The sequence below is a fragment of the Cucurbita maxima genome, unplaced genomic scaffold, assembly GCF_002738345.1.
Source record: "Cucurbita maxima cultivar Rimu unplaced genomic scaffold, Cmax_1.0 Cma_Scf00008, whole genome shotgun sequence".
In the NCBI taxonomy this organism is placed as follows: Eukaryota; Viridiplantae; Streptophyta; class Magnoliopsida; order Cucurbitales; family Cucurbitaceae; genus Cucurbita; species Cucurbita maxima.
The window spans coordinates 3,291,270-3,313,674 of record NW_019272024.1 but is presented as its reverse complement, the minus strand read 5'-3'; the positions used below and the strand labels follow the sequence as shown (position 1 = coordinate 3,313,674).

Sequence of the window (22,405 nt, the reverse complement as noted above, 5' to 3'; positions counted from 1 at the left end):
GTGGGACTTTCATTCAACCTTCTCAAGCATCTCAGGTATGACAGTAGCATTGTGACATAAACGTTATAAGTCAATAGTCGTATCATTCTAAGCTCAATTTGCAGTCGAGTGACATATCATCATGTGGTTGTGGTTGTGCATAATTTTATGCAGAAGGGTCTTGATTTTGAGTGTTTTTTAAAGGGTGTGAATGGTTTTTGTTGAAGGAAGAATGGGTAGAAAGCAATTGTTGTTCTGAAAAAGCATTTAAAAAGAAAAAGGTAAGGATTTTAGTGAATCTTTGGGTAAGAGCTCTACTTCTTGTTGTTTTTGTAGGCCTTTTATATTTTAATTACAAACCCTAAAACATTATCGATCGTGTTCATCATCGTTACATCACAAAATTATTTTAATCCTAAATGTTATCAATTATCCTCGGTTTCATGCTTTTTAGGAACTCATAGGAGGTCACCCAACGTAGAATTACAGCTACACATACTTAACTTTGTAGTTACTATGATTTAGCCATCAAAAGATGAAGATGCATCTTGTTGGTATACGTAGTAACTATCAACTCTGTTGGTTGGTTCATTTGCGTACTCTCATTTTCTTGGGTGTCATATCTCCTCTATCTCTATATTTATTGAAAACACACCCACAAACTCCAAAAATATAAACACAACCATCTGCGCAAAAGCACCTCAACCAAACGATTCTTAATACATATGCCTAAATAAGTTAAGTTGTGTACGGGTTGACCAATATCCACTGATCTAATTAGAATATGAGATGGTTTACGAAGCTTCAACACTTGAGCCGAGTTTCGCGCTACCCGTACTTTTTCTTTTTTTTTTTTTTCATAAGAAAATAAAGGGGTTGGTTGGATTGAAGTTTTTAAGGGTTAATTTATAAGAAAGTTTTGAACTTTTGGAAGGCCATTGAGTTGACAGCACTGGGAGTTGATATAATAATTGAGGCCAAAACAAAAGCTCCAAAAGAAATGGCTTTTGGGTTTAGTGATATAGGGTTAGTGTGAGTAAGTGCTAAGGTACCGTTTGCTTGTTGGTTGCAGAGAAAGGGAAAAAACATGAGATGCTGCCATTGGTAATACTTGGCCAATCCCTATTGTGTTTGGGGGCCAATTCTTTACAGCTCTCCCTATGTGCCATCTGGCCATGCCATTTCCAACCTAATACCAAATCAAAACCATTCGGAATTTGCACGGATTGTTTAGGGTTTAGGGTTTACAGTTTGAAAGAATTGAAGAGAGTGACATTATATGACTATAAGCAAATAAAAGAATATAACGATTTAAATAACATATAACTAAAGGTAGGAAAAAGTGATAATTAGTCGGAGAAGGGAACAAAGCATTACTTATAACCTCTTCTTAGTGGACGCGTTTTAAAATTTTGAGAGAAAACTCGAAAGAAAAAGCCCATAAAATTTTGAGAGAAAACTCGAAAGAAAAAGCCCAAAAATAACAATATTTGCTAGCTTGAGAGCTATTGTAAATGGTATCAGACCCAGACACTGAACGATGTGCCAATGAAGATGCTGGTTCTCTAAAGGGGTGGATTGTGAGATCCCACATCGGTTGGAGAGGGAAACGAAACATTTCTTATAAGAGTGTGAAAATTTCTCCCTAATAAACGCATTTTAAAACCGTGAGACTAACGGTGATACATAATAAACTAAAGCGAAAATATGTGCTAGTAGTGGGCTTAGGTTGATACCTCTATAATACATTTTGAGGTATTTTAGTCATGACGGATGTGGACATGATTTTGGTGAGCGGTGATACACTCCCATATTGACACAACATGAAATAGTAAAAACTTATCTAAGATGAAAACATGTAAAAGGTAAAATGTAAAAGGAGTTTAGTTGTCTTTTATTTCATTTTGATTTCATGCTCAGAGAGTTTGTTCTTTAGGAGCACATCTTATACCCAACTGAGGATTCTCAATACTCAAGATACTTCATTTCATAAACATCATGATTTCCGAAGAAGAAAGAACAAATCATTACATTGTAAGAACAATGGTAGGGATCTTTAATTCAAACAAAAAGCAAAAGATGAAATTTCTCTCCCCCACAAAGGCTCTGACCAAAATGCATTCAAGCAACCAAAAGCAATCGTCTGGTTCATTAGCTGCAGACTTCTTCCAGATTCCGTGGACCTTCATGAGTCTAAAAGGTGCATCAGGAGGAGGCAAGGTGAGAGGTTAGATGTATTAACAGTGGTGCATTGCAGTTGTTCGACGTTCTCGGTCGGGGAGCGTTTCAGTCAGCTAGTTTACATTCTTTTGCTTTCTCTTGGCCTCCACAGCTAGCAATAGCTGAGCGTGTTTCCTTTTGGCTTCCTTCAGCTCCTTCTCTAAGCTGTCAACCTGATTTATCACAAAGGGAATTGAAGCTTCACCAATATTATTACAATCACATTATAGAATAAACATGGCCTCAAATTTGATCATCACTTCAAGGTATGAAGACAAGGGCATTATTCTGAATGTATACTATATATATACACTCACCAGTTCTTGCAATTCAATTTCGTTCTTCGCATGTTCTTCGCACCTGTGGAACACAACCTTGAGAGTTTAATCTGATTGTGAAATAGATATAAGGAACGAGCAATGAAAGGACGGTTATTTCTTAAGAAAAAGCAGAAAACCAAACACCAACCAACACATTACCCAAGACTGAACTAATTAATTTGTAACCGCCCAAGCTTACCGCTAGCAGATATTGTCTTTTTTGGGCTTTCTCTTCCGGGCTTCCTCTCAAAGTTTTTAAAACGTGTCTGCTAAGGATAGGTTTCCACACCCTTATAAAAAAAATGTTTCGTTCCCCTCTCCAACCAATATGGGATCTCACAATCCACCCCCTTCGAGATGCAACGTTTTCGCTGGCATTCGTTCCCCTCTCCAATCGAAGTGAGATCTCACAATTCGCTCCCTTCGAGGCTCAGTGTCCTTGCTGGCACTCGTTTCTCTCTCCTATCGATGTGAGATCTCACATAATTGGAGCTCCAACAACTAAATCTCACTCAAGCCCCAAAGAGGATTGAATTAACAATTTTGGTCCAGCTATTGCATAACAACGTAAATATATGTACTCCCACATGTTTTTTTATAAAATTTGAAGTTATCTAGTATTTAACTAACTAAAAGAAAAAAAATTGCACGAAAGGTTTAGGATATAAAATACCTCATAAATAGTTCAATATTCTCTTCACAGATACGATCAACAAAAGACTTTCCTGAGACATCAGAATCTTGGGTAGTGTTCAGTGCTTCGTTGGAACCCTGGAATGTATACAAAAGCAAGAAAAAGGCATTACATCTGTTCACTAAATCAGAAGCTGCAAGACTAGCTATCAAAACTTTCAAACATATGGATAACTATTGAGATTTAACAGGTGGTCGGTATGTAATCATATTGCAACTTCCTGATTTTGTTTTTTGTTTCACTCGAGATCTTGTTCAAACATTACGATAACTAAATGTGAAACAGGCACACAAACAGTTTTCAGTGTTATCGCGAGGGACGTCCAACTTCTTAAAACACGGTAAGAACGGTGATTCTCATATGCTATAAAGAATGAATTGGCGTAATGCATTTATTCTAGGATACTAACTTTGGGGAGACCATCATTTTGTTCCTTGGCCATTTTGTTCTGAATGTTAGCGGCAGGTCGAATGGACGCTTGGCTATTAGCCCGATCCTTCTGCAGATTATGTATACCTGGAGGATTATGTCCCACTAAGTGACAGCAAGATCTCCTGCCACAAATGATGCAAAGTCTATCAAAAGGAATGGTCAACAACAAGAAAACAGTATCGCCACTTTAAGGGATGATATGATTCAAGTGGAATAACGAAAAGCATCTCCAGTTTGTCAGTTTAGCATCAAATTATATGCGAACTGTGAGGCCTCCATTTTATATCTTCAAGCCTTTAGGCAGTAAGTTGAGAAGAAAGTTCATCCCATGTCAAAGTTGTGAAACAATTTGGTAGATAATCTTGCTACTTATCCATATGCATTTGAAAGAAGGCCAAGAAATGTAAGAAACTTTACGTACCAATACTCCATTACCATTTGTTTCAGCCTAGTTTCGAGCCGGATAAATGCAGACGATCTCTCGAATCCCTGTTTGTCATGCACTGGCTCTAAGAAGTTTGCTTCAAGAACTCCTATAAAAGATATGCAACACCAAAAAAATAATAAGACTTCAAAGAAAAACCTGATGAATGATCGGAAAGGAATAAGTAGAAAGCAATACCCACAACACCAAGCCCTCTTGAACTGCCATCACCAGTAACTTTCCAGAATGGCTGTAAACGTCATAGATGTTTCAGTTACTAAAATGGTTGTTTGTACATAATTACACAAGGTATATCCAAATATCTTTTCACACTTACCATAATAAGTCGGTTTTTGTGATACACGTTGAACCCGCAAACTCCAAGAGCTGGTGCCTCTTTTATAAATCCAATGGTTGTATGCACTGAGACCTTAAGCCACACAATAAATAAATCAAAAGACAATGTATAACCACATCAAATTTCCTCTCTACCCTAAGTTTTTTTAGGGAAAATATCACCAAGGTTCAAGAACATAGACGCAATGATATCGTACTAGCACCACTACCTCCAGTTTTACTGTAAGAAAAGATTACTGTGCAATGTTTGTAGTGATAAATTAGCATTAGCGGCAAAATTATTTGATGCTTCAACACACAGATTGAACAGAGAACTATAACAACCACTATTTTTTAAAGTAGAACAATTCAAACTAACCTCTTTGGCTATGGGTATTTGAGGCTTATATATAACTACTTTTGAATACTTCAAGTCATCTGCAATACACCGCTGCTTAACTGGCTTTCCCCTCAGGATGATGTTGAAGTTCGTAAATCTTTTCAGATATAATATTGAAATATATGCCTATTAAACAATGAGAAAATTCAAAAGTTTTCAGGCTGATGGAATTATTGTGAAATATACAACAACCAATTTGTAGAATTAAAATAAAAAGTTACCCGTAACGAATAGCGGATACAATAAGAAATATGTGATTGCAATTCAGCAACGCTTTTACGCAGTTTTCTCAAACCTCCTTGATTAGCTTCATCCCTCAACCGTATGTCCTATTATCAAAGATCGAAAGACATTTATAGATACTTTTCATGCAATTCCATTTAAGTGTACACCGAACATGATCCTCTAGATAAAAATCTCAAACCAACTATTTAGAAAGCTTTGCACATTTGTTTGAATAAACGAACGTAAAACCTTCCTACTTGAACCACAAATTCTTTGACAATGAACAAACTTATGGTTCTAAAATGTACTAACATTGCCATTACTGCATCCAAATCAGGCTATTTCCTTTGTAAGAAACCAAAGGTCTTGAATTGCCACCCATCAACAATGTGAAAGTGAAGCTTATCAATAAAATGCGAAATACCTCATCATCGTCGTCGAAATTCAATTCATAAATGCCTTCATCATTCAACCAGAGATTAAATATAATAACTTTTGTTCCATGACGTCCAATATCCTCAAACTGCAGATGAAACCACAAAAAATACAAGGAAAATAACAAAATAATAAAAAACTAGTATTACATGGTGAAACTATGTTTCTTGGAACTTTTCCCCCTTATAATTACATACTTAGCCACTGTGGAAGTTCAATAAATTGAATGGATACATACGAACCTGTATCAGGAGGTCCTCCTTTGATGCAAAAGGAGACCATTCGAGGATAGTTTTCAAATTAGAAGACCAATCATCTTGAGAGCCATTAATTATTGGTTCTGCCCAATGTCCAGAAATGTCGAAATCAATCTGCAATGGAACCAAACAGAAAGTAGGAAGTCTGGCTGTTCGGGGGACTGATGGCAAAGGCGGAGCCCAGAGGGGGAAAAATACAATATTAAGACAAAAGAATATTACCATTGGAACAATAACATCATCCTGGCCGGTCATCCGTAGAAAGGTGTAGGATAAAAGGCCAACACTTTGAGTTGCAGTGCTAGTTGATATAAGAACACAAGGGAAAACATAATTAAAAATCAGCATCGAGAAAAAAAAACTTCAAAACTTACTGCATTTCTCAGAAAAGGGAACAGAAAATGAATATATAGATGATGGAAATTTGAGTTTAAATATTCCGCCAAGATATGTTTTCACTTGCCACCAACGGCTTCACACGACCCGACATAAAAAATCTAGCAGAGACAATAAAGTGAAGTCCGCACATGTTCACACCGGCAATTTTAGGAGAAAGTGCACGTTGAGATTAAGTTCTTAAGTCTTGAGGCAAGCGATGGCATTTATGCATAACTTTGACCCTTGTCAGTCAGAGTACGAAGAAAGAAATAGAGGCATGCTTTCTATGTCCTACGCTAAACTTTTTTAGGATGTGTGCACCCAGGTTGCGTCCTACTGAACAAACTTTAAAAGTTTGAAACAGTCTTGGTATCAAATTATCAATTTAAATCCTGGAACAAGGCTAAGAATTTTTCATTCTTCCTTGTGAATAAGAAAAACAGTAGTTCTGGAAAATCGAGGTTCTACTACATCAAATTATCACTACAAAATTTTAAATTATTGCTCACTCAAAGTCTAACTGTAACAGCTCAAGCCTACTGCTAGTAGATATTGTCCGCTTCAGCACGTTATGTATCGCCGTCAGCCTCACAGTTTTAAAACACGTCTACTAGGAAGAGGTTTCCACACCCTTATAAGGAATGCTTCGTTCCCCTCTCCAACTGATGTGAGATTTCAAACTAACATCACTACAAAATATTAAATTAAAATCGTACATACAGGTACCCTAAGCAAAATAAATAATGTAACTGAATAGAGAATGGTAAAAACAAGTTTAAATTTAATTGAAAAGGAGAAGGTGCAAAGACAATGCATAATTAATATTTTACTGAATTTCTAGAACAAGAGGTACCCTCCATGAATCGCACGAGTGAAAACAATTGCATCGGCTCCAAGTCGCATGGTGCTTGTTTTAAATCCATTCCCATCTAGAACACACATGAGTAGGATGTCACGACAAAGAAAAAACCAAAGCAGTATATTTGGTTACAGTGTATCTAGAAAATCAGAAAACTATTTTGATGCCTTCGAAATTATTCAAACATCTGGTTAGCATCCAAAGATGAAGTTGAAAATGATTTGTATTTTGGAACGTAGAAGCAAAAGCTATCAAGTGTCTGTTGGTTTGAGATCTCAAAGTAGCTTAACATTCTAAAAAATATTCAATGCACAGGAAACGGCATGTGTCTAGTGAGACAACGTTAGGAAGAGACAGATAAACATTTCATGTACTCAAAATTTACACAAGAAAAAAACTGAACTAACTAAGAAATAAATTTCATAAATGAAAGATATGGCATTTGATTCAAGACCAATAAAGTCTGGACTTGAACCTAATGAATTTACTATTAAAGTGTACCAGCCCAACCCACTGCAAGTAGATATTGTGTCCGCTTTGAGTTTTCCCTTCAAAGTTTTAAAATGTGTTTACTAGAAAGTGATTTCCACATCCTTATAAGGACTATTTTGTTCTCCTTTTCAACCGATGTGGGATCTCAAAGTCTTGTAACAGCCAAAACCCACCGCTAGAAGATATTGTCCGCTTTGGCCTGTTATGTATTGTTGTTAGCCTCACGGTTTTAAAACGCGTCTACTAGGGAGAGATTTTCACACCCTTACAAGGAATGTTTCGTTCTCCTCTCCAATCGATGCAGGATCTCACAATCCACCTCCCTTGGGGTCCCAACGTCCTTGTTGGCACATTGCTCGGTGTCTGGCTCTGATACCATTTATAATAGTTGAAACCCACCACTAGTAGATATTGTCCGCTTTGACCCGTTACGTATCATCGTCAACCTCACAGTTTTAAAACGCGTCTACTAGAGAGAGGTTTCCACACTCTTATAAGGAATGTTTCATTCTCCTCTCCAACGGATGTGGGATCTCACATAAGGTAAAGCTACGAACTAGAAGAGCAAAAAAGAAATTACATTGTCCTATTGTTGTGTTTGACTTCTTTGAAGAATATCCCAGACTCATACATTTCCGGATGCCATCAGGATCCATTCCCCCACCATCGTCTGCATAAAATATCACTTGTTCATGTGGTTAGATCCAAAACTAAACAATGGAACTGCATATCATGAAATTAACAAGAATAACACAATACCATGGAAAAGTAAAGCTGGAGAGTTGTCCTTCATTATATCAACTTTATCAACCTTCACAAACGTTGCCCCATTGTGTATCTGAAATTGATGAATGGATGTGTTTACAGAAGGCCGCACCATAGTCAAGTAATTTACAATACTTCATCTATATGACTTCCTTCTTTTTGTCTTTCCTTTACATCACTACTGTATCCTTTTAGCCATGAAGCATAACTTAAGAACTCTGCACCTCCTGTTCAACATGATCAACTAATATTCTATTTTTCATCCTGCTTGAGTCATAAGTTCGAGTATCTGGGACGTAGAACCACAACACTTCACAAGATGCAAACCAAATCAAACTTTTCGTTTCAATGTTAGAAGTTTTGGGGTTTTTTCATGTAACAACTAACCAGATATTGTCCTCTTTAGACTTTCCCTTCCGGTTTTAAAATGCGTCTGTTAGAGAGAAGTTTCCACACCCTTATAAGGAATGTTTTGTTCTCCTCTCCGATCCCAGGCTTTCCCTTCCGGTTTTAAAACGCGTTTGTTAGAGAGAGGTTTTCACACCCTTATAAGGAATGTTTTGTTCTCCTCTCCAACTAATGTGGGATCTCACAATCAACCCCCCTTGGGGTCCCAGCGTCTTTGCTGGCATACCGTCCAGTGTCTGGCTCTGATACCATTTGTAACAGCCAAAGCTCACCGCTAGCGTATATTATCCTCTTTAGGCTTTCCCTTCTGGGCTTCCCCTCAAGGTTTTAAAACGCGTCTGCTAGGGACAGGTTTCCACACCCTTATAACGGAATGCTTCGTTCTCCTCTACCAACGTGGGATCTCACACTCCAGCAACAAAAATTGGCTCGTTTATTCCATATAGTTAATTTAATTGGGTATGAGTTCAAGAAGCACTAAACGTTATATAAACAATAACATACCTCGTCCACAGCATTATCCAGAAGTTCAGCAATTGCTGCAATAGATGAACAAATGTAAATTAAAGGACAAAGGAGAGATAACTCAAAGCACACCAGAAGAACCACATTCAAGATATTGCTCAGCTACTGAAGAATCAACGCTTTCGAGTAATGAAAGCTTTACCGCCAAACGCCCATTTGTGAGAAGTAGCATTGGAATGAAGAAACTTCGGATGAACTCGGGCATGCTCCAATTCTCCTGTTATGTTTTCATAATCAGCATCACGGAATCAAACAAATAAATACAAACATTAAACGCAGAACAAAGGATAACCATCAGCAGCAGGCATAGGCCTTGCGGTAAGACTGACGTCGAAATTTCCAGCTTTCCAAAAACAGCGGCTATCAGCGGCTTTATCATCCGATAATGATAGTAAAACCGGCGTAGAACTGCCTCGGCGCTCTTGGAGTCTCGTCTGAGAATTCGACGCTAGTTTGTTTGAAACTGTGTTCGCTGCAGGCTCCTCATCGTCGCTGCTGGTTAAATCCACCACAGCTGGAGGATTGCTTACCGGCTTCGGCGGCATCGGAACTTCGACGGAGTTCAACCACGAGCGAGAGGCGATCACAAAACTATTAGCCAAATATGCTCTGAATTCTGAACTTCAAAGCTTATCGAAGAAGGTATAAACGACGTCGTTTTGAGTATTTACCGATCAGTTCTAAAAAATAAAACCCTCGGTCCGCAAACTGATCAAATTGATCGGAGATTAGTAGCGCGTTCAGAAGATCTTTCTTCACCAAATTTGTTCCATTAGGTAACTTCAACTTCTCACACTTTTCCCTCAAAAACTGTTCGTTTGTTCTTCAAATCCTTTCCGTAGCTTGCTTGTTTTACCTGTTTGATTCTTTATTCTGACTGGTGTTTGGCTATCCCTAAAGTTGAGGAGATTCGGGAGCTTCGTCTCGGTCTCAATTACTGATTTGTTATCGTTATCGGATTGTAGATAGCCGGGGGTTTCCTTCGAACTGATTTTGTCACTACTCAATTGAGCGTCTTTTTTCCAGCATTTTATGACTTTGGAAATGGAATCAAGCAACGATCCTGAGAATCAGATGATGATCGAAGGAAATATCGCTCAGAATATGAAGATTGATCCGGAGCGAGCTCGGTTTCCATGTTGCATTGTGTGGACACCTCTTCCTGTTATTTCCTGGCTCGTTCCTTTCATTGGTCACATCGGTATTGGCAGAGAGGATGGAGTAATCTTAGACTTCGCAGGCCCCAATTTTGTGTGTGTCGACAACTTCACATTTGGCGCAGTCGTTCGGTATCTTCAAATCAACAGCGACAAGGTACCAAAATCCATGCATGATACTGTGATCGGAACCTCTTTCCCTTTAGCTACTTTTTTGGCTGATTTTGTTGCAATCGATATGCAGTGTTGTTGCATTGTCACTCGCAGAAGTGAAGAAGATGAATTCAGAGAAGGAGAAATTTCAACATGGGATGATGCATTGCGGAGGAGCACTCAAGAGTTCCAACACCGATCCTACAATCTGTTGACTTGCAATTGTCATTCCTTCGTGGCTAATAATCTAAACAGACTTGGGTTTCGCACAGGTGGATGGAATGTGGTGAACCTTGCTGCTCTGATCTTTCTCAAGGGTCGGTGGGTTAGTAAAGGAGCTGTAATCAGGACGTTGTTACCATTTGTTGTGGTATTCAGTATTGGACTCGCACTGGGCGGTACTACTTTCCTTACCTTCTTGGCATTCTTCAATGTCTTCCTGGTTGGTTGGTTCATTCTTGGTACTTATGTCTTCAAAAACTTGGTTCAGTTGTAATGTTTCAACATTTTTTACATTCTGTATGCTTTCCTTCGTTGTATTTGTACAAATCCTTGTTACTTTATTGTGCACTTCATGGTCATGGTCGTGATCGTGGTCATGCAATAGAGTTCATGAATTCTAGTAAGTTATGTTGAGGATTATGTCGAGAATTATTAAGAACACTGTCTCCATTGGTACGAGGCTTTTTGGGGAAACCAAAAGCAAAGCCACAAGAGTTTATCTTCAAAGTAGACAATATCATACCACTATGAAGGATAGTAACCTAATTTAGTCATGACAATAGAATCATCAAGTGTCGAACAAAGGGTGTATTTTGTTTGAGGGCTTCAGAGAAGGAGTCGAGACTCGATTAAGAGGAGACTGTTCGATAGCTTTAGAGAAGGAAACTCAAGTGACGAACAAGTTGTATTGTTTTCTCTCCGTCTAGATAAATAACTTTTTTCTGGGCATTCAAGAAATCACAATGTTACACCAGGAAACTCCTCCTAGCATGAAGACAAATAGATAAAAGCTTGTGCTTCCCTCTAAAATGGAAGGGAATGTAGCTTGAGAGATTCAACTTAGGACCCTAGAATGAACAAATCACCCCACACAAAAACAAATACTTTTTTCTTTTCTAACAAACACTATGGTATGGAAGCTGCTAAACCATTTGAAACTAATTTCCTTTGGCTGTACAGGTATCCAGGATGAAAACTGAACACTACTATTCTTGCTCTATACCTTTGCTTGCTTACTCTTGCTTGTGCTGTGTGTATAATCATATCACTGAATCCATGGTTGACAAGTGGCTAAAAGTCATCTTTTTGCTTTATCAAGTTAACCCCCCCAGTTGAATTGACTTGTAGAAGTTGTGGGATTACATACTGCTTCAACCGATAATCGCTTCATCATATTTGGACACGGGTCGTCAAAGTTGCTGTTCGATACGGTAACAACGCATCTCTCCTTTCCCACGCATTTCTGCAGAAAAATGAGCAAAGAAGTAATTAGTAGCTGTTTTTATCCAAGGATCTAGATCTTCTTGCTATTTGAATACTAAGTGCTAGATAGTATCCACTGGAGTTTGTTCTTAGAACCTTCTCTAGAATGGCATGTGAGGTAGGGGCATGGCAACTTCCTTGCTGGTAGCTCCCGCAAGTTCCCAATGGGGTTCCAAAGCTCGCGAACTTGATGGAAGAAATGTACTGACCTGGATCACAACTGAGGTGAACTTTGGGTGTACGGAATCTTGCTGTATTTTGCCAGTTCTTGAAAGTTGGGTGGAATTCAGAAACATCAGCACAAACACTTGTTACCAATCTCTTCACAATAGAGATTCTTGAAGGATTTCCTCCAACTTCCTCGAAAACCACCAACAGGTTCTGTTCTGGCTTTAGCCAAGAACGAGGTACATGATACCTAAAACCAAATCTTGGTCGTTTAATAAAGCACTAGTTAAGTCTAGATTAGGAAGTTATCATGGACAATTACCATCTTTGGGTTGGTTGGCCACAGCCTAGCTGACACTTTGGAGGCCTAAATGTTGTAGCATAGTTGCATCGACTGCAATTACCACGAGCAAACGCTGTCCAGTATCTTCCGATACTCTGCCCATTAATCCATATTTGACCTTTCCCCATTCCATCCATGTCCAAGGCCAAAGGCTCCTCTCCATCAGGAGCATCAAAATAAGCCTGCAAAGTTCAAGAGAGGTAACATCTGTGTCTTCAACCAGAGTTTGCATTCGTGTAAAAGCTTGAATCGTACGTTTTCTTATATTGTTACCTTGTGCCAAGTTAACGGCTGAGGTGTTTGGGCAGCCATTGATGCTTGCATCCATTCAACAGGAGAAAATCCACTTGGAGATATGAGATCCATGGCTTCTCCTTTCAGCCCAACCTGTTGTATTGTGGCAGTGAACGGGTTAAGAAATGTTTCTTCTGAACCAATGTGAACCCAAGAAATGAAGTTTATAGTTACCTGGTAAGTCCACTTCTGTGAGGATAGGTCCCATTTTCTATGGCGAAGCCCATAGAGAACAACTGGACCAAGGATTCCTGTGTTCCATGTCTCAAAATGTCCTCCCACATTCTTAATAGAAAACAACAAAGATTAGCATACTAAAAGAAGACTTTATGCTCAATGGTTAGGTTCGCTCTGTTTTTCTTACCGGTAATCCAACAGCGACACTAAGCAAACCAATTTTGTTTGTGCCGGCTCGCAAATTAACCTTCCCAGAATATGTGAACCTCCTGTTCTTTCTTGACCCGGAGACAGAACCTGATAATAGCGGATGGTGAGTTTTATCAATCATAAAGGCTAGGCAGGCATTTGGCGAGTGAAAGTACCCGAAAGCTGCCCGTTAATAAAGATGTGCACGGCATGGCCTGTCGATTGAAGAAGCAGAGTGGGCAATTCTCCTCCATGTAGAAAGGGTTCAGATGAACTGATATCTATGCTGTAAAGATAGAGAGGTCTGGTTAATTGAATCAAACTTCTGAAGTTTGCTTACCGCATTTTTTCTGATTGACTATGAATTATAAAATGCCAATTCACTATGTAACATTAGTTAATAGTAACAACCCAAGTCCACCGCTAGCGGATCGTCTTCTTTGGACTTTTTCTTCTGGGCTTCCCCTCAAGGTTTTAAAACGCGTATGTTAGGGAGAAGTTTCCACACCTTTGTAAGGAATGATTCGTTCTCCTCTCCAGCCGAAGTGAGATCTCAAAATCCACTCCCCTTGGGGGCAAGCGTCCTCTCGGACACACTGCCTGGCGTCTGACTTTGATATCATTTATTACAACCCAAGCCCACCATTAATAGATATTGTCCAATATGTTTTCCCTTTCGGGCTTCCCGTTTTAAAGCACATATGTTAGAAAGAGGTTTACACACTCTTGTAAGGAATACTTCGTCCCCTATCCAGCCAATGTAGGATCTCACAAAAGGTTTTGTCAATTACATTTAGAAGGATGAAAGAAACACATGTATCACCTGGTTATGTACCACAAGTAGTCACTCGTGTCCCGAGTGATGTTTATCTGCTCCAATAAACCAGGAGAAGTCATCATCGAGCTGTCATCTAGTGCAGATATATCTTCAAAATAACTTTCCCAGGAAAGCGTAGTAGATTCTGCAGGCAACATTCCCATCTGTGAAGTTTGAACTCCAACCTAGAGGGATGTTTAAAAAGGTAGACATCGATAAGTTCAACCTCGATTACAGATCCTATGAAGTTATACTACTAAGCTCTCTAATGGTCGAACAAGTTATACTACTAAGCACTCTAATGGTCGAACCTTTGCGGTATTGAAAACCGCATTTCTGCAGTCAGGAAGGATGCTGATCGACCAAGGAGGTAAATTGTAATGCCTGTTATTGAACGGAACTCTTGCAAATGATTTCGTATCATAGTTTGATAAAAATGCTGCACATCCTCCAGATTCAGAAGAGTATACATGAGCCTGATGCAGAGAAAAAAAACTTAAGTTTTCAACTTCTGACTTAAAAAATATACAAACGACATGGACTATGAAAAGATGTGCAGGATTGGAATACCTGTTGATTATTCCCTAATGAAGTAACTATAGGATCAGCTGAAACCAAAGCTGGCTCGCACAATTTAATAGTCTTGTGAAGCTCCTTCAGATGACCATATTTCGGTTGCCTCAATAGCCCTGTGAAGCAGTTGAGTGAGAAAACCTTTCAAAATCAATCTAACAAGCATGCTGGAATGCTGGTAAAGCTGATATCTCTTATGCTGAATTTCCTTGTCCCATGTTTCTGACAGAAACCTTGGTGAAATTAAGCATTAGATGTCGAATTCTCACCATACTCGTCGATTGGAGCATCGTAATCGTAGCTGGTAGTAATGAACGGACCCCCGGCCGTGCGTCCGAAGTTCGTCCCACCATGGTACTGTATCATATAGAAATAACAGAGGATTAGTATTCAAAACATTCTGAAACTCTTAGATTCCTACTAAAGACAACCAACCATATAATAATTCACTAATGATCCTCCTCTCTGTATGAATCTAGCCACTGCAAATGCCATGTCTTGAACCGGCCGTTGATGCAACGGACCACCGAACTCGGAAAACCTTCATGTTTGATAGCAGGAGAACAGAATCAAACACAGAATACAGTGATTATGCAGTAAGAAGTGAGTCAAAATTGGTGTTAATGTAGAGATTTTACGTACCAACCAGTCCAAGCCTCTGTCCACATTGTAGGTTTGTAGGGTTTGTTGGGAGAGAATGCATCACAGTAAAACCCATTACATGTGTTGATCTACCAGAAAACAAAAAAGTGAAACTATAAATGTTTTGGATTTGATTTTGGTAGTGAAGAAGAAATAGTAAAGGGAGTGGAATGGGTTACCACTGGATCAGGAGCATCTTCTTCCTTGCACATAACCCATGGGACTCCAGTTTGTAGTCCAACAGCCATGTTTGCTGCCCAAGTCATGTAGTTATGGCCAGCTGCCCCATATAACTTGCTTTGTGTTCCGTACTCGTTCTCAATCTGTAACATTTCATACACCATTTTCTCTTTCTAATACTTTTACTAAACAAGTTTTTAACCAATGGAATTGAGATAATTAATCTTCTAACTCCGAACTCGCTCATTTCAAGTAAATCAAGTTAAGTTTTGCACTAACTTAAGCTTGATTAGTGCACAAATTTCAACTTGGAGCGCTCACGGGTTAGGTTGGGTAGGGTTGAAAAAATCTTTTGGGTCAACTCTAAATTTTGGATTGGTTGAGATGGTGACCCGAACCATCCGAATAGAATTCACAATTCACCTCAATACAACCAACTCAACTCACAGTACTCGAATTGAGTTGTTTTTTTAATAAATTATTTATAAAAAAAAAAAAAATCTTACTTATTCATAATATATGTTATATTAATAATTAAAATCAAATATTACTTATTCACGAATAAAAAGAAATATACATTCCCAAATTGAATCAAATTTTTTATTGGCAAAACTTCAACCCAAATAAAAAAATAAAATCTAATCCAAATAGACATTTATGGTTAGTTCAGACTATAGACTTATCGAGTCATATGGACACCTCTAATTTCAACTTAAAAAAAAAACATATTCTAACTAAACCAAATATTTAAGTTTAAGGTCAAGATTGCAAAACTTATGCGTCAACAAATTTTTTATTTTTATATTAAAAAATTTTAAAAAAATGCAGATTATAATAATAACATTTTAGAATTCCAAAAAAGGAAAAAAAAAATAAAACAACAAAGATTATTTATTTATGGTCTAAAACTTTATTTTTAAAAATATATATGGAAATAAAATTATTTAACGCGTGAAAACTACTTCGTTTGACTAGAATCTTGAATACTTTTTCCAAAAAAGAAAAAAAAAACAAATTTAAAAAGGAAAAAAAATTAATGCTCTCAAAAAAGAAAAAAGCACAAAAAAAGAATTCTTACTTGAGCAAGGATGATGGGGCCACCCTGAGACTCGAACAGCTTCTCGCTCTTCATTATCCCCACTATCTTCTCCGTAAATCCTTGCATGGCGTTCTATATCACCATAACCAAACACCCCCTTAATTATCATCATCATCATCATCATTATCGTTCTAATTAACAAGAACATGTTCATTTTTAAACAATGATTTGGATGTTAAAACCTTAAAAGCTTCATTATCTGTTCTGAAGCTAATCCCCGGAACATACTTCAGCCATACAGGGAACCCTCTGCTCCAAAAACACCCAATAATCCATCCATTATCAAATCAACCCAATTGTTCTTACCTGCAAAATTCTAGAGAGAGAAACAAATAATAGGAGAGAGAAACTGACCCAAAATTCCACTCTGCACAAACGTATGGCCCAATGCGAAGATGGGCGTACAGCCCTGCTCTCTGTATCGTCTTGATAAACCTCACCAAATCGTATCTCCCTTCAAAATTGTACTGAAAGAAGAAAAACAGTTCCAGAAATCAGTGGTGTTAGGAATATCTGATTTGTGGTAAGATATTGTACATTATGTCTTGTGACTTTGTGTTAGGCTTATAAACTCATGATCATTCACTAAATTAACCGGTGACTCTTTCCAACAATCTTCGCCTCAAAACACATCATAGAGTCTCCTGAGATCTATAGAGTCCTCGAACAATCTCGCCTTAATCAAGGCTCGACTCCTCTGTAGAACTCTTTGTTCGACACTTGAGATTTTAACTACATTTTCGAGACTCACAATTTCTTTGTTTGACATCTGACGATTTTATTGACATGCTAAGTTAACCTATGAACTTCAAAGCAAAATCACTAGAATTTATATTCAAATGGACAAGAAAAAGTGAAATGAAGCTGGAGAATCAAGTTACAATGCCAGGATAAGGCTCGTGAACGTTCCAGAAAACGTAGGTTTCCACCACGTCTAGGCCTCCATTTTTGGCTTTCTGAATCAGATCTTCCCACATCTAAGAACAAAAGGAACACCAAAACAGAGGCGAAATCAAATCAACTTATAGAGAGAAGAAGAACAGCGCAATTTAATTTGCGTATAATAAAATTACTTCAGGAGTGCTTCTAGGGTAGTGGATGGAGCCGGAGAAGAGGATTCTCCGTTGGCCGTTGATGAGAATGGCCTTCCGATCGTACGTGACAGAGCAGTGGATGAAGTGGAAACTGGCTAAGAGTAGGGCGATTAGAAGAGTGATGGAAATGGAAGAATCGGCCGCCATTGCTGAAGCTTGAAGAGCGTCCTGTTACTCGCTATTGTTAGAGAGAAATGGGAATGGGAAAGTGGAAGAAACAAGTGTCTATGGGCATATAGAGGAAGCGATCGTGGCCAAGAGAATGGGCGACACTAAGTGAACAAAAACCGCATTGCCTGCCTAATTCCAAAACACCCACACACACACTAAATACAACAAAACCGACCATTCACACTGTATGATCGAAATTATCCCACTCAAATCATAAAAGTTCGGTCGAAAATAAGAAAAATATTTGAGTGCACTCTACGAACCCAAACCCGAACTGAACACGATGGTCTTGATTTGTAAATATTTCGTATATAAATTTTATGAAATTTTAGTTATTAATATAATATACACTGTAAATAAATAGAATTTTTTAAATAATTAAAAAAATAATTCGATAGTCTAAATCCAACTTCAGAGTTGGGTTAAATTATTTAAAAATTATTTAATAAGATAATCGACTAAATAAATTTTATTAAAAATTTGAGGAAAATATTTTTTCTCTTAATATATTTTTTAATATATATATATATATATAAAGGTAGAATATATTTTTTAAATCCTTTTGATATACTACCATAAATAACATATATATTTATTATTATTATTATTCATAAAATCGTGGAAGTAATGAAGATAACAGCATTTATTTTCAATTAATAATTTTAAAATTGGATGATTTTAAATAATGTGAAAAATATATTTCATAAATCAAACGGTAAAAGTACAAAAAAACCCAGAAGCTATGTCGGAAAAATTACATATAATATAATTATAAAATTACAAATATTGTTGCCTACAAAATATTATTCTCATATATTTTATTTATTTATTTTTAAAGCCTCCAAAATTATTGGTTTGTTGAAAAAAAAAATTAAAAATTATAAAAATGGGAAATTAACCTTTCAAAGGAAGAAAAAGGAAAAATAAATTATGATGGTTTATAATGATATCCAGAAAAGATTTTTTAATATATTTCTTAAAATTGAAAAAAAAAATAAAAAACTCCCACCAAATGCGTGGTTTTCAGTTGCCACCGGTTATAATTAATTTTGTTTTTTTTTAATAGAATTAACAGCTCTAATCTTTTATTAAAATGCCTAAACACTTATATTATTAAGCAATAATTTTTTTATAATATTAAAAAAAAATACATTTATCATGGTAATAACAAATCTGGGCCCCCTTTCCAAATAATAATAATAATAATAAATTAGTATTTTTTGTATTTTTTCTAAAAAAAAATAATTATAAAATTTTAAAATTTTTAATAATACCCTTTTAACTTTCGAAATAATATTTAAAATACCTTAAAAAAATTAAAAAATAGTTAATACTTTGTTAGAGAATTTTAAGACTTTTACGAATATTATTAAATAATTTTAAAGTTTAAAATTATTATTTTTAGATAAAATAACAAAAATACAAGATATTTTTATTAATTTGATAAAAGAAAAAAAAAAGTATTTTAGATAATTTTAAAATAATGAGAGGAAGAATAAAACATTTATTAAAGAAAATGAAAAAGAAAAATGAAAAATGGAATGGCACGTGAGGGGGATGTGGAATTATGATTTATGAATTATGAATTATGGTGCGGTGTGGAATAAATTGGCGCAGCCATCAGCGGCGCGAAGGACGGGCGCATAAAGGCGGCATTTGTGGAGCCTCATTAATTAAACCCACACCAAACCGAACCCACCTACCGACTCATTTTCCACCCATCCCTTTTCCTTTTCCCTTTCCCTTTTCTAGGATTAGTGCATATAACACGTCTTTAATAACCTTATATAATCACATATTTATGTTCTTAATTATACGTTAATTAAACTAATAACTTATGATCTAGTCGCTTCAGGAGGAAACGAGAAAGGGAGCATAGTCTTCATCTTTGTTTCGTTTATTTTTAATTTCTGTGATTCTAATAAATTATCCTCGTTGTTATGTATATATGAACTACTATATTATTTTTAATGGCAAAAAAAAATTATGTATAGAACTTGATTGTCATCAATGAAATCAGAGTAGATAATTGAACGGAGATGGGAAAGAGGAGGTCATTCCGGCTCGCTTAGGACATGTCATGTGATGTCCCACATTGGATGGGGAGGAGAACAAACCACCATTTATAAGGGTGTGAAAATCTTCCCTTAACAGACACGTTTTAAAGCCTTGAGAGAAAGTTTGAAAGGGAAAGTCCAAAGATGACAATATCTGCTAACGATGGATCTAGGCCGTTACAAATGGTATCTGACGATATGTCAGTCTTCTCGTTGGACCCTGAAGGGGGTAGACACGAGGCGGTGTGCCAGTAAGAACGCTGGGACCTAAAGGGGGTAGATTTGGGTGGTCTCACATCGATTGGAAGAAGGAAAGAGTGTCAGCGAGGATGTTGGGCCTCGAAGGGGGTGGATTATGATGTCTCACATTAGTTGGGGAGGAGAACAAACCACCATTTATAAGGGTGTGTCATTACCTTAGCAGACACGTTTTTTTTCGAGGAGAATAAACCACCATTTGTCCAAAGAAGACAATATAATTTAATTTTGATATAATTTTACTTAGTCTCACAAGTAATTATTAACGAGCAAATGCATCATTTTAATTGGTAATTAGAGTCAAAACTTGGCAAAAGTCAATGAGGGTAAGGATTAGTTCCACGATTATGTTAAATAGTGTTAGTTTTGATGCATACATTATTCTTATTTTGTTTATTATAGTTGTTATTATTATTATTCTAAATTAGTTAGAAATTTATTTTTTATTATTATATTACACAAAAATCTCATTATTTTCATCTTAAATTAATTCAGAATTAGATACATATCAATAAATAATCAATATTTAAGTCTATAATTACTTCATTTATTTGATATTTCAAAAAAATAATAATTAATCTCATAATCTCATTAGAGTTGGTACCATTGACTCAAAAAACACTAAAATATTTCATCATTTAGGCAATTTTAATTAGTGGAGTGACGTCATCTAACACTAAAATAATATTTTGGAATTTCAGTAGGCATTATGAACCAATACCTAATATTAAACCATTTTAAATTATTTTCTAAAAACTTTTAAAGATTATAAATGAGTAAAATAAAAATATTTTTAAACTTTAAATTTTCTCACAAAATTTCAACAATACTTGTAATTTTTTTAAAAAAATATATTCTAATTAATGCGAGATATGTGGCGCTTACAAAGATTTTAATCTCCACTCCTACTACCAATAAATTATTAAAAAAAATTAAATAATAAAACATATCCAACTTCTATCATATATATATATATCTAAAAATTGTAATATTACTTTCGATAATTTTAAAGCAGAATGAAAATACAAACTCAACTTAACACTGATAGAAATTTATAGAAATTTTAAAATATTTATGAAAATGTTAATATTGCAATTTAAAAAGAATAAAAATAAATAAACAAAAAGATATTGTGAAAGTTTTTTTTTTATAAATAAAAAAAATATTCCACGCTGGAAATTGAAGAAAATGATTAAATGTTACATGCTTTCTTATTCCGTGTTTGGCGGGTTCCTATGGAATGATGCCATGCTGGGGCACCGGAGCCGTTGATTTCATCATTTTGCCCATTGCCGTTTATACAGTTTCATAAATCGTGGATAACCATAATAATGACTCATATATTCATAATAATAATAATAATAAATCTTAAAATTAGTAAAATATGCATTATAAATTAATTAATTGTCATTTTATCTGATCTTAGTAATGTGTTACGGGTAAATATAGATTTAGTTTAAAATAAATCAATCGTAAAAACAAGATTCACGATAAAATAAAAAAGAAAAAAAAAACTCTTTACACGTCTACACGTTTGCCCAATACACTTTGATGGGTAAACTGATTCAACATAGTGAGAGTTGAGATTGTATGCCTCGCATGTGGAGATTTTTCTATACATGATGATTGCTTTGCCTCAATGGTAATCTAACATTTTGGACCATGTTGCACGATGAAACGATATCGGTTGTGCAACACTTGTTACAATCCAACAAACAAGCTAGTTTACGGAAGTTGGACTTTGCAAACAGTTTTAGTGTATGATCGAGTCACGAGTCATGTTTGAAAGAAATTTTTTGGAAATAGGTTGAGAACAATTTGAAAGAAATCAATGTTATAAGCTAAAAGCGAATAAACAGTCACGAAGAATTGACAAATAGTTATATTCCCCTATAGTATGTTTTGGGGCATTTTAGGTTTGGTAAGCGTAGATATGATTTTGGTGACAGATCATACACATTTGTATTGATACAACAATAATAGTAAATACCTATCTAACATGAAAGCAAATAAAAGGGGTTTGGAATGGACATGCGCTCATGAACAACATGTTCTGAACAAGCATAACTAGGTATTCGACATGCAGCCATAGACAACACACTTTGGAAAAGCACAACAGTGATACACCACATGAGCGTGCTAACATTTTGCCCCACCCCTCAAGTAAAAAGTTGGGAATATCAATCCGCTCTCCAATATGATATCTAGAAACAACTTAGCATGGACACGAATGGTTCGTGCCTTAATAATATATGGATTGATAGATGTTAGGGATGTCCTGAATATGAAGCTGACTCACGAGTTAGTTCACGATAAACATGATCAAGCAAGTAGCAAAGGCCGATGATATCTCGCGACTTAAGATGACATCAAGAAGCGTGAACCATATTATCGAGAAA

At 36.3% G+C, this 22,405-nt stretch overlaps 3 protein-coding genes and 1 long non-coding RNA gene across 6 annotated transcripts; 1 reads left to right on the top strand and 3 right to left on the bottom strand.

Annotated features, from left to right (window-relative positions):
- Window positions 1-1,757: 1,757 nt before the first annotated feature.
- On the bottom strand, window positions 1,758-22,048 carry LOC111482656. The gene is made up of 3 exons (XR_002718246.1): window positions 22,006-22,048; window positions 21,724-21,726; window positions 1,758-1,822 (listed from the first exon to the last, which is right to left on the bottom strand). It is a non-coding gene; the product is annotated as an uncharacterized LOC111482656 (long non-coding RNA).
- Window positions 1,928-9,717, bottom strand: LOC111482654 (protein MICRORCHIDIA 2-like). Of its 2 annotated transcripts, XM_023128547.1 has the most exons (18): window positions 9,442-9,717; window positions 9,292-9,366; window positions 9,129-9,163; window positions 8,211-8,289; window positions 8,032-8,121; window positions 6,954-7,029; window positions 5,945-6,023; window positions 5,708-5,836; window positions 5,455-5,553; window positions 5,027-5,134; window positions 4,785-4,931; window positions 4,407-4,499; window positions 4,268-4,319; window positions 4,067-4,178; window positions 3,623-3,767; window positions 3,193-3,290; window positions 2,517-2,559; window positions 1,970-2,372 (listed from the first exon to the last, which is right to left on the bottom strand). In XM_023128547.1, the coding sequence occupies exons 1-18, from the start codon at window positions 9,692-9,694 to the stop codon at window positions 2,274-2,276; spliced, it is 1,812 nt and encodes a 603-aa protein (XP_022984315.1). In that variant the 5' UTR covers window positions 9,695-9,717; the 3' UTR covers window positions 1,970-2,273. The 2 variants fall into 2 exon arrangements, with proteins under 2 accessions (XP_022984316.1, XP_022984315.1); XM_023128548.1 differs by lacking the exons at window positions 9,292-9,366; window positions 9,442-9,717 and having other exon boundaries at window positions 1,928-2,372; window positions 8,211-8,505; window positions 9,129-9,169.
- LOC111482655 (protein RTE1-HOMOLOG) lies at window positions 9,836-11,027 on the top strand. 2 transcript variants are annotated; one of them, XM_023128551.1, is made up of 3 exons: window positions 9,836-9,925; window positions 10,176-10,463; window positions 10,551-11,027. In XM_023128551.1, the coding sequence occupies exons 2-3, from the start codon at window positions 10,182-10,184 to the stop codon at window positions 10,953-10,955; spliced, it is 687 nt and encodes a 228-aa protein (XP_022984319.1). In that variant the 5' UTR covers window positions 9,836-9,925; window positions 10,176-10,181; the 3' UTR covers window positions 10,956-11,027. The 2 variants fall into 2 exon arrangements, with proteins under 2 accessions (XP_022984319.1, XP_022984318.1); XM_023128550.1 differs by having other exon boundaries at window positions 10,115-10,463.
- LOC111482653 (beta-galactosidase 3-like) lies at window positions 11,365-17,834 on the bottom strand. Its single transcript, XM_023128546.1, has 19 exons — window positions 17,500-17,834; window positions 17,308-17,403; window positions 16,781-16,893; window positions 16,609-16,675; window positions 16,406-16,498; window positions 15,327-15,470; window positions 15,148-15,236; window positions 14,941-15,046; window positions 14,775-14,862; window positions 14,503-14,621; window positions 14,244-14,408; window positions 13,939-14,117; window positions 13,292-13,401; window positions 13,114-13,223; window positions 12,924-13,034; window positions 12,729-12,842; window positions 12,435-12,637; window positions 12,041-12,362; window positions 11,365-11,924 (listed from the first exon to the last, which is right to left on the bottom strand). Exons 1-19 carry the CDS (start codon window positions 17,665-17,667, stop codon window positions 11,781-11,783), a joined length of 2,541 nt encoding a protein of 846 aa, XP_022984314.1. The 5' UTR covers window positions 17,668-17,834; the 3' UTR covers window positions 11,365-11,780.
- Window positions 22,049-22,405: the final 357 nt, after the last annotated feature.